The sequence below is a fragment of the Crocodylus porosus genome, unplaced genomic scaffold, assembly GCF_001723895.1.
Source record: "Crocodylus porosus isolate Cpor-Errol unplaced genomic scaffold, CroPor_comp1, whole genome shotgun sequence".
Taxonomy (NCBI): domain Eukaryota; kingdom Metazoa; phylum Chordata; order Crocodylia; family Crocodylidae; genus Crocodylus; species Crocodylus porosus.
In genome coordinates, this window is record NW_017728950.1 from 45,553,519 (window position 1) to 45,565,465 (window position 11,947).

The 11,947-nt window shown below is 41.8% G+C and overlaps 1 protein-coding gene across 1 annotated transcript; it reads left to right on the forward strand.

Moving 5' to 3' along the window:
* The first annotated feature begins 20 nt into the window (after positions 1-20).
* On the forward strand, positions 21-6,038 carry ATG12 (autophagy related 12). The gene is made up of 4 exons (XM_019554956.1): positions 21-442; positions 983-1,119; positions 4,316-4,378; positions 4,729-6,038. The coding sequence occupies exons 1-4, from the start codon at positions 187-189 to the stop codon at positions 4,786-4,788; spliced, it is 516 nt and encodes a 171-aa protein (XP_019410501.1). The 5' UTR covers positions 21-186; the 3' UTR covers positions 4,789-6,038.
* Positions 6,039-11,947: the final 5,909 nt, after the last annotated feature.

Below are 11,947 nucleotides of genomic sequence, written 5' to 3' on the forward strand. Positions count from 1 at the left end.
CTGCGATCAGCCCTGCCCCTACGCGGCTCGGAGCCGCTCCCTACTCCGGCCAGCGACTGGAGCCGAGTCACGTGAGCGAGCGACCACGTCGCGCGAGGGCCAAAATCCGGCAAGCGCGCAACCCCATAGCAACGTGTCCGTCGAGACCGGGACCCGCCCTCCCGCTACCCTTTGCCAGGAGTTAACATGGCGCGCCCGGTATACAGTGGGCGTCACTTCCGCCCTTCTTGTCCAGGGAGCAGCATGGAGGAAGTGGAGGAGCAGGAGCAGGAGCAGGAGCTGCCATCGCCTCCTCCTCCTCTCTCTCCTCAGGATGGCGGCCAAGGCGAGGGCGGGGAGGATGTCCCGGAAGCGGGGTCTTCGGAGGGAGGTGTCGAGCCCCCCGCCCCCGCGGCAGGCTCCCCTGGCACCGAGGAACCGGCGGGCGACGCCAAAAAGAAAAGTAATGCAAGCGGCAGCTATACGACCTTGGGGGTGGGGCGAGAGCTGACCGCTCTGATGTCCAGGCGCGTAGGCCAATCAGAGGCAAAGAGTGGACGTAGCAGTGCCAGTCATGAGCGAGCGGAGCGTACCATTCGGTGTAGGGGAGGGGGTGGGTTCGAGAGCTAACCACTCTGTGGGTCAATGGCAGAGGGGGGAACCGAAAACGGACCTACCTCCACCAATCTTGAGGGGGCAGAGCATATCATTGGGTATGGGGAGAGGGTCAGGTGGGCACAAGAGTTAAGGGCTTCATAGGCTGTGGGCCAATAGGGGTGGCAAAGAACAGACCTAGGTGAGAGGGCAGAGCCTACCATTGGGTATTGGGGAAGCGGGAGGGCATGAGAGCTAAAAGCTCTGATAGGCTGGTGTATGGGCCAATTGGGGGGTAAAGAAAAGAGCTGCTACACCAATCTTGAGAAGGCGGAGTGTACCAGTTTCTATCAGGGGCTGCCTGGTGGCAGCAGGATCCCACCCCAGTAACCTCCCTGTCTGCTCCCAGTTGACGTCCTGCTGAAGGCTGTGGGTGACACCCCCATCATGAAGACCAAGAAGTGGACAGTGGAGCGGACCCGCACCATCCAGGGCCTCACTGACTTCATCAAGAAGTTCCTCAAGCTGATGGCCTCGGAGCAACTGGTAGGGACCACCCAGTGCCTCCCCCTGCAGGGCTCTGGAGTGGTGATGCTCATCCTCTTTAGCCCAGGGGCTGGAGGAGCTGCCTGAGGCTGGGCCACAGGCAGATCCCTCTCGCAGGGTCAGGCCATGGCCTGATCCAGCTGCGGACCAAAACCCAGCACAGTTGCATAAGCTGCTTCCATGCCCCAGGGATCCTCCTGGGTTTGGAAATCTGGTGGCAGAGAAGTAGCAGCAGCATTAGTTCCTGTGGCTCTGGGAGCAAGTAAAGCTCTGTTGCTCCCTCACTGCTAGATTTTGAGACCGGTGGGGAGACTCCCTCAGGCTGGATGACATGATTGCACAGGCTAGAAATTCAGCACCATTACACTTAAACCATAAGAAAGGGCTGCCCCTTTTAGGAGTTCCCCTGTAGCTAGTCAGGCTGGCTTGGAAACCTTCAGCATCACACCCCTGGCTGCTCAAGCTGTGGGGCTGGTGGTGTATGTGACCCAGCTGGCCTTGCTAGAGGAGTGAACGAACCACCAAAGTTTGCACTTGCTGACCAGTTCAAAGCTTGGCCTGCTCCAAGGCTATTAGAACCGAGGCCATGAAATGTAGAAGCAAACTGAATACAGAAACAGTATTCAAGTGTTCTTTTAAGAATCTAATCAGGCATAACATACTGAGAACTCAGACTAATTCCCCAAAGGAATACAACTCCAGGCTGCTGCCACCATATCCCCAGTGTCTCCCTGTGCCTCTCCATTTCAGTTAGTCTGGTAGAATTGTAGGGCTACAGGATAACTTGTATACACACATCACAGTCTGTATAGGGCTAAATGTGGGCTGAAGCCTCAAAAATGAGACACTTGAGAAGTTCCTGGAAGCTTTAAGTCACACGGGATCGAGTGCCTAAGCACCGGTGCAGTTATTGCTCTGTATTGACTCAGAATGTTTATCACATTCAAAATGTAAAAACACAGAGAGAAAGTGATGCAAAGGGTGAAGTTAAATGAGCATTATCCTATATAGTGGATAATCCTATGAGACCTGCCAATGAACAGGGGTACTTTTTGTTTAATGTGGCAAAATTTTTGCATAGATATTGTAGCTAGGGGAAAAAAGAAAAAGCGAGAGCTAAAAAAAACAGTTAAAAACAAGCACAAGTAAAATTGAAACATCCAAAAATATAGATATATAGTCAATGCAGTTAAATACTTGACTCCTTTCTTTTAGTGGTGCAATCCTCCAATCTTTCCTTCTTTGGTTCTCTCATATGTATATCTGCTCTTGGAAACCCTTACTCATGTAATTAGTCATTTATTTGATCACACCTTTGCAAGAGGAGTTCAGAATCAAAGATGCCTTTCTATGATGAGTTTAAAGTTCACAGGCAATGGAAGCAAACATGTTTCTAGAAAAATCATTGTAGTAATCCAATGATAATAGCCTTTTCATCTTCCCTTAGTCATCTGTTCTTGTGAAGGTCTTAGGAAGTGCACAGTCTGTAGAAGGAAAATGAAAAGTAAGGCTCTGAGTGAATAGTGCTTACATAGGGAGATTTTTCTAACATTTGTTTCACTGGCGATAAGGTGTCGTGCGTGAAATCTTACAAATCCAAATACTGATGACAGCAAGGGAATTTGTTGCATTGCTGTTATAATGAATGCTTGTAGTGAATATCCCTGTATGTTATCCTTGTTTTATTGCATACGGTGGAGTGTTCGAGGTTATAATCTTTGGGACTCTGCTCTTGTAAAGACCTATGCACATATTTAACTTTATGAACTGTGAGTAGATGCAGTTACCTCAAGTTAAGCCTGTTTGTTGTATCCTTGCCTGGTTGGAATTTTCTAACTGTAAATGTAGAATTATTCCTTTCCTTCTTGATTGCTGTTCTCTGGTTATAATGAGAAGAAACCCACTTTCCTTGTTTCTTTCAAGTCATATGAGCACATCTGTGCATTAGAACCAGGTCAGAAGTGGTTCTTCTGTCCCACCTATTTTTAAGATGCCAAATGTTTTTGTTTGTTTGTTTTATGGCATGAAATAGAGATCATATGAACCTTTCTTTTTAGGGAATGACATGAGCTACCTCAGAATGCCAGTAACCCAGTGGTTAGTGCTGTTGTATGATCTGTGAGAGATGTGGGTTCAAGTCATTTCTCTGGCAAATTGAGAACCTAAGTTCCCCTACATCCTGGCTGAGTTTTCTAACAACTGAGTTGCTATATTTTCTGGGATGACTCTCTCTAACTAGAAATTCTTTCTATGTTAAATGCATTACAAGGAACTTGGGTTTGTTTCAGGGATTGAGCTGCATGTACAATAAAGCAGGATATAAAACCTATTTGCATTGCATGGAGGAAAAATACTTCCACGAACAATAACATATTACTACTTCTTCATGCACACACTCATACACGTATGTACACACTTTTGCCAATAGTCTCTTCAAGACTTCTGTTCACTTGGGGGGAAAAAAGAAAAAGCATGAGATGTAAAAAAAAAAATCCTGGTGGGATTTTTTAGTAAAACCTGTAATTTTTCAACACACTGTATTTCAAAAAATAGAATAGCTGAACTTTTCTTCCATGGAATAGTCTATTCAGATCATCCTTCTCTTCACTGTCAAAACCACTTCAATATCTTATAATAGCCCCATATTCTTCTCATGTGGTTTCCAGCTTCAGATTGACTTAGAAGCAGATTCCCATTGTAAAACTCCTAGAATTGCTCTAAAATGTGATCTAGATGTTTTGCATCCCAGGGAAGAACACTCTGATATCACATATTTTGAAGTTTTCTATTCTTACTAATGAATGGCACTGTTTACTAATGGACTTTATGGAGCGCAAGGAATAGTGTTTGAAAAATAAAGAGACAAAAATGCTTCCATGAACACTGCTCTGTACAGGAGGTTCTGCAGCAGAGTGGGAGTGCCAGGTGATGAAAGCAAAAGAGCAAGGGCCAGAACTGATGGCTGTACTCTGTGTTGCAGAGTGACTGATCAGGGAACAAAACTGTGGGGTACCATGCAGTCCCTCCCTGCCAAAAGGAAAGGGGCTGTGATGCAGTCTTTCAGGATGCAGAACCGGGGCTGCATGGGAAGCAGAGTAAAATGTTTATCCCATCCATGTCAAAGCTATGGGATAGAATTTAGACAGGAGGATAATTTGCCAGGTAGATTTTTATGTTCTGTTTTCTTCCCTTGCAGTTTATATATGTGAATCAATCCTTTGCTCCCCCTCCAGACCAGGAAGTTGGGACCCTCTATGAGGTAACTATAGTTTTAAGTGTTGTCCCTTTCTTAATTTCCGTTTAGCAGAAACTGGGTGGTAAACTAATTTGCCTTTTTAAATCCACCATCTGCCTGTCCATGTTGGTGGCCTCTTGAATGTGTTCATCACAAGCACGTTATCACACAAATGCATTTGTAAAAATTCTGATATAGTGTTGACATCTTGTGTGTAACACGTTGTTTCTTAGATTAAGGATTTATTATGTGACAGTGGTTTGTGACACACTGGTCTGATAATAATGGTATATTTATGAATAAAGTGCTGTTTTGATAAACTAACCCCCTGTTGCGTGTTTTCTGTTTTCACTCTCTCTCCTTCTTTCCTGCAGTGTTTTGGAAGTGATGGCAAACTTGTACTCCATTACTGCAAGTCTCAGGCATGGGGATGATTGGTGAGCAGCTGCTGTTGTTTAGGGGTGACATTCAGAAAAGAAAAGGGCTCTCATCTTCAGAAGCCTTGCTGCCCATGGACATACTGAAGAAAAGGATTGTACATTACTGCCTATGAATTTACTTCATTCTCTGCATTTGTCTGCAAACTCATGGAAATGGCTTGCATGCAAGAAACACCAGCAAGCCTGCTCAGTCATATACTTTTCTTTCTTGTGTCAGCCATGGCATACAAATGGTTCTTCACGTGTCATTGCTAGAGTAGAAGTACTTTTCCCACTGATGAGCTCCTTGTTTACCGTATTTGAAAGGACATTGTTTCATTACTTGTGGACTGTATCACTGTAAATGCTGAACTAAATATTCAGTTTCCCTTTGGAGAAAGTATATTTCTGTGTACACTGGGACTCATTTTCATCCTAACATAGAATGTTCATCTCCTTTATTACATGCATTTTATTCTTTATTTATTTGAAGTCTTTATTTTGAGTGTGTGATGTCTCATTTGCCCCTCACTTCAAGCAAGCATTTTCTAGAGCTTGTCTCAAGTGTTATATATAAATTGTGCATGAGGCAAGGTGTGTAGCCATGCTGTTTATACTAGTACCCTTTGTACCTTCAGTCATCTTGATCAGGTTAAGTACTTGACAGAACGAATTCAAGAAACCCAAGTTATACAGACTGTCTTTAATCCTTTAACAGTATGTGAACACATGCTTCCTTTTTTTCCTTTACTGTTTTAGTATTTTCCTAAGTCCCTGCTCTTCAGAGCATGCTCTAAGAAATTTCCATGGCAATTTTCAATCATTATCAACAGGCTAGAGAGAAATCCATTGGTCTTTCAGTTTCCAAGGACATAAATGATGAATAGCTGCCATTCCAACCAAAGAAATAGGTACAGAAGTGTTCTGTAACAAGTCATAAAGTAGCAATGGAATAACAGTTAACAGAAAATGGTTACCTGGTTTCCATCCAATCTCTACATTGACCTCTACACTATATGGGAAAGGAGACTGGAAAAACAGCTGTTTTCTGTCTAGGCAGCAAGTTCATCCATTCAGTCTCTTCCTTTACTGTTAACATGAAGAAATGATTTAAAAAAACACTTTGCCTGCTAGTCCGTTAATATATGGATTGGAAATGGGCTGCATACTAATATGTACTGTCCAATACTATAGCTACATCTTCTGACTGCATTGTACATTATTGATTCTACTGGAATATTTTAATAAACTTGTATCATATTTTTTGTGCCAGAAAGATCAATGTTGCAACTAACTCATGTTTTGTGTAAATTAGTGGGAGTACAGTATTTTGAAGATGTGTGCTGAAGGGTTGTAAAAACTGTGAACTAGATTTCTTACAGTAATCACAAGTAGATTTTATTTCCAACATTGTAGAAAAATGGCAAGTCATAATTTGAGTATTTAGGAAGGGATATTTCCTATACATACAATTATAAAAACAAATTTTAAATGCCAGTTTGAGGTGCAAAACTAGAAAAATAAATACCTATTAGACTTTCAAAGCCAACCTTGGCCTTTTGGGCTAATTCAAGGCCATTGTGACTTTTTATAGCCACTAGGGGGAGTTCAAGGACAAAAATATCCACCTATTTCGCTTTAATTTAAAGTCACTGTATTTGTCCAAGTTTCTTTCCATTTCACAAATGCTTATGATTATGCTGCTCCCAAGGTTATGACTTCTACATGGTAATATGTTTGGCAAGAGAAAATTGTCCCTTATTAAAGGGTATGTGGTGTTTAATTTTTACATGGTCTTACTAAACTCACTTATTGGGTGCATCTGAACATTTAGTGATACAGGGAGTAGAAAAACAGGAATAATTTTGTGAGGGAAGAAACTTACTAGATAATAGCATTCACTTTCAGTCACTGTCATTTATTCCTGTAGCAGGCTGCATATCCCAGGCTGTAACCCAGCTGCAGGCTGTAAGAATTTGTTTGCAGGCCTGCCTAAGAGAACTGGGCCAGCTGATGTGGGTCATTGGCTGACCCAAAGGAAATTAAAGGCTCCCAAAGAAGAGAGCTAGGAGAGAGTGAAGGTGGTGTGCAGTGCTTCCCAACCTTTTTTTATTTGTTTTTTTTTTTGCTGTGGCTTGGTGGGAGCAGGATGGGGTACACAGAGCTGGCTACCTCCCTTTTGGGGCTCCCCAACTATCCGGCTTTAATCCTGGAACCTTGGCTGTGACCCCAGAAGTTGCTTGCTTGGGCAGACAGATGGGGGTCTGAGCAGGGATTTCATACCGCAACCCAGCAGCCAACCTGCTGCGGCCTGGTGGTTGGGAACCTCTGATAGTGAAGATAGAAGCGGCAGCATTGATTCAGGGAGCTCTCTTAGGTCTGGGAAAATACTGCAGGGTATTGGTTAACCCTTTATTGCTTATGTATTGTTTGTTCAGTGATTTGAGGGTTTGTGTTGGGTCCTTGTGTGGCAAGTTTGCCCAAGGAAATAAAGACGTGAATGAACAACTTGCTACATACAATTCCTTTCTGTGGCTTTTTTGCTTTGTTTTTTGTTTCATTGTAAGGGAAGCAGGAAATTGTGGTTCTTTTAGTCTCCTCAGAGACTATTTTATAGTCTAATAAAACTCCTTACACCCAACATATGAGCATATATATATTAGCCTGCCTCTTTATTCAAATGGATATATAAAAGGTACTTTTTTCCTCCAGGCTAAGTGTCTTGTGACTGACGCTAACTTCATTCCAGTTTATCCTTACTTTTTTCCTCTTGTTGTTTTTGAAGAGGATTGCTCTTTTCCTCCCCCTTCATTTACTTTTTCAGCAAAACTACATACTTCATGCTTTCAACTCAATAACTACAAGGATCTGGAGGGAGAGATCTTAATCATTTTAAGTTCCCAACCCATTAATTAATTTTTTTTGTTCGTTGCTTCTGGTTTTGAGAGGGAATATAATTTTTTCAATCCCTTTTTCATGCCATGCTTCACATATGCTGTACCAGGATCTTTTATTAAAAGAATACTTGCATAATTTGGTTTATCTGTCACTTTACGTGAGCTGTTGCACACTGCTTCCCTTACTGCAAGCATATTCCCAGCACAAGGCTAGTTGTGTATTAGTATTGGATATACTTAAAGCTGTGATTAGGGATTTTATTTGGAACCTTCATCCCAAAAACTTACTAGGAAAAGTCAAGTTTAGAAAAAACTTAAATGTTTTGGAGCTGATGTAGCTGTAAGAAGAATGAGCTGCATTTGAAAATTGTCTAATTGGCCCAATAAAAGATACCCCAAACAATCTTTCCCTCTCATATTTGGAAGTAATAGTCATTTACACCTACCTCAAATTGCATTGCTTCTTTTGGATGGGGCGGTAACCTAATTGTGTTCTTCACTAAATGTCCTTTTCCTATGTTTTCATAGTTTCATAGTTTCTAGGGTCGGAAGGGACCTGAGTAGATCATCTAGTCCGACCCCCTGCCATGGCAGGAAATAATACTGGGGTCAAACGACCCCAGCAAGATGTTCATCCAACCTCCTCTTAAAACCCCCCAGGGTAGGAGCCAGCACCACTTCTCTTGGAATCTGGAAAAGTGCACAGCAATGCAGGCATAACTACATCCCCCCACGACCCCCAAGCAGGTGGCCAGAGGTCATGGTCCTTTACTCCCCTGGGTGTAGGGATCAATCCCCAAGACGACTCAGGAAGGGGAAGAACCCAAGGTTCCCCTGCCCAGGACCCCAGCCCACCCAGTGTGGGTCAGCATCAGGATCGCCCCTTGCTTTCCAACATAGTTTCACTAGGGACAGCTGTAGAAATGAGCACGAGATAGATGGACAGACAGACAGATGGAGGGTGAATTTGGGAGGGATAGATAAACAGGCAGATAGCATGGGCAAGTCTGGGGGCAGATGGATGGATATTATGGGGGGGGTTACTCCTTTCCAGCCACCTGTGCCCCCCTCCCTCCCCCACTTCCTGGCCCCCATTCTGATTTGGAGTTTTGCAAGATATGATGCAAAATTGCTTGGTCACTTGGACCTCTTCCCTTCTCTCTCTCTCTCCCCACCCCCTTGGATATACTGTCTTGGAGTATGTCAAAATAATGGATTGTTCTCTTCTCATCTGGACATTCCTCTCCTACTAGTGTTAGTACCTATAGTCCTGCAGAACCTTCTGTGACACTAGGTAGAGCCAATATTTTCACATTTGATTTAGTCAAAGCTATAATATTATGTCCCATCCCAACTTGTAGGTGAGCTTAAAGTGAATGAAGCAGTGAAGAAATGCAGGGAAGTGGGGTCATTTTGATAAGCAAAATGTGAATTGTAATATGGATTAGACAGAAATAATATCCTACTATGTATGTGGGATATAATTTATAGGACATTGTATTAGTTATTACAATAGAGGAAATGGAGGTTGTGCATTGACATTCTTGAGCTAGTTGTGACCAGTTGTAAGGAACAGTGGTAAGATTGGGACTTGTTTAAGAAAATTAGTAAAATATTATAAAAATGTAAAATCCATTCAGGTTATAGGGTGAGTGCAAAAGAAACACAAATAACAGGGATGATGCATACTTTTAAAATATATTCCATTGTAAAGCTGCACTAATTAGCAATTGCATCTGACAATACAGCCTCTGGGAATCCAAGCTCAGTGAGTATATGCTAAGAAACCAGGTAAGTGCAGTTTATGGTTATAATGACATTACTATGCTGTCTTGATGTATATGAATAACATTTTTTCTTGGCTGTATGTGGAAATTACTTCTGTAAGCTTGCTAAACATTTCTGAAAACTTGGATAAATCATTTTGGAAAGTAATACAATCTTAACTCTTTTAAGGTTTTGAGTTAAAGATAACCTGCACCATGAAATAAAAGAATCAGTTGAGGAGCTGTCACTTGTTAACATTTTTAAGAAATCTTGGAAAGCTTTACAGAGCTGGTGGGTAACTGTTGTGCCAGTATTGGAAAGAAAAGTTAAACATTTACTATAGGTCAGTTTGCTTCACATCAGTTGGCAGCAAAATTGTAGGAAGGTTGATATGGATATAATCAGTAATAAAGTAAAAACTGGTAGCATAATTACTGCTAATCAATACAGTTCTATGAACAGTGCGTCACATCAAATAAACTTTATTAGTTGTTTTGAGATTAGACCTTTGGCTCATAATGTAGTTACTCCATCAGTCATTACTTTTGACAATGACTGTCTAGTAGACATAGATTTCCGTAAGGAATTTAACTTAATACCTGACGGCATTAACACCATGGAAAAAACACAATAGAAAATGCATGCATTGTAACAGATTAAAAACTCGCTCTCTGATATAAGAAAGTAAATAGAGAAGCATTGTTCAGTATTGGTGCTTGCAGGCATCTTGTCTTTGTCTAATACTATTTCATACCATTGGTAATATGAAAATGTGCAGATTGCTTACCACTCCAAATTTGTGCTATGACAGCCCAGTGTTACAGTGTAATTGGATTGCTTGGTAAGCTATGCTGAAGTGAACTTTGAACGCATGACTTAATACAGTCAAATGCTTGGTCAGGCATCTGGGAATGAAGAAACTGTTTCGCTTGATAGGGAAGTGCAGTTTGGAATGAAGTGACTCAAAAGTACAGGTCCAATAAAAGATGTAAGTTCCTCAAGTGGAAAGTAGGACTAGATCCAATAAAGCTGGGGGTTCCCATACTGGTATGCATACACCTAGGGGTATGCAAGGCATCTTTTAGCAGTTGCGTGGGATTTAATTTTCATTATAATAATTGGCATTTAAGGTGTTTAAATATAAAACATGCTGGTAGGGGTACATGGGCAGCTGGTAAATCTGGAAGGGAGTATGCAGTAAGAAAAAGTTTGGGAACCTCTGCAATAAAGGATTGAGTTGTCTACAGATTAGGTGCAGCAAGTTAACCCCAAAACCAGTCTGGTATTTCTATCCTGAGTCAACTGGCATCCAGAAAGTAGGCATTTTTCTGCCTACGTCCTTGAGGGATTTGATTGTGTAGGCCTTTTCAGATATAAATTAGTAAATGAAGCTGAGATGCTTAAACAAACCTAAAAGTTTGCCAAGTAGGGTAATTTAGAATCAGCTAATAGGGGAAATTTAGAAGCACGGTGGTGACTAATAAATGTATTAATGTCAGCTGATGGCCTACTTGAACAAAGACTGTCAACCCTTTTTAAAAGCAGCTTTCTACTTCTGAAGAATGGCTGCCAGAATAGGAGTGGAGAAAGAGTTCTGTATTTTTCATCTCCGTAACACCACCTCAGATATGCTTAGCTTACAATAAAGCAAAGCTCATCTTACCTGGCAGTTATACGAGCTCAGCCTAAGCTATGAATCAAGGTAGCTGCTTTTCATGCCTTATTATTCCAAGTGTAAGCATCCTGTAAACCAAATCCTGTCTTGTGTTGACAACTATTCAAGTAATTTTCTTCAGTATGTGTTCTCAGCAACCTCGCTAAAGCTTGTTACTCTGAAATGAGGGTGGTACACATGTTGCTGAGAATATAACTTAAACTGTAGCAGCTTCATATTTGGGGATAATGCAAGAAAGAAAAAAAATAAACGCATACAATCCAAGAATCTTGGATTGTGATGACTTCTTCATCTACAACCTTGCAGAAAACGTGCATGGATTGGGTGTTAGCTTTCACCTTTGTATTTTTCCATATACAGGAGCAAAAATACTTTCAGTCTGAGTGGTTTTCACATTATGTAATCCCTGGGGGTGGGGAGGGGAGGGCAATAAATTTTCTATCAAAGAGCATTGTGTGGTTGTTTGTGCCTTCCCTCACTCAGTACCAGATGGCTGCCTGTTTGCAGACAGATGTCTTAGATATTTTTAAGACAGTAAAATGTAGAAAGCAAAGAAATATCATTTACAGAGCTGCTTTCCACTCAACAGCACAGAGCTCTGGTAATATCTGTGTAATATCTGAGACAGATTATCAAGGTTAATTTTCTAGGTCCACAAACAAGGCTAGGGTCAGTGCTCTCTAGGAACAACTTTTTGTAATCCATTAATGTACAGTCATTGAATTTGGTGAGACTTATCAACATTTCATGTTACTTATATGCATCAAACAGCAAGCATGGTGGGCCTCAGCACAAAAACATATCCAAAGAGTAGACCCAAGTTACAACTCCTGTA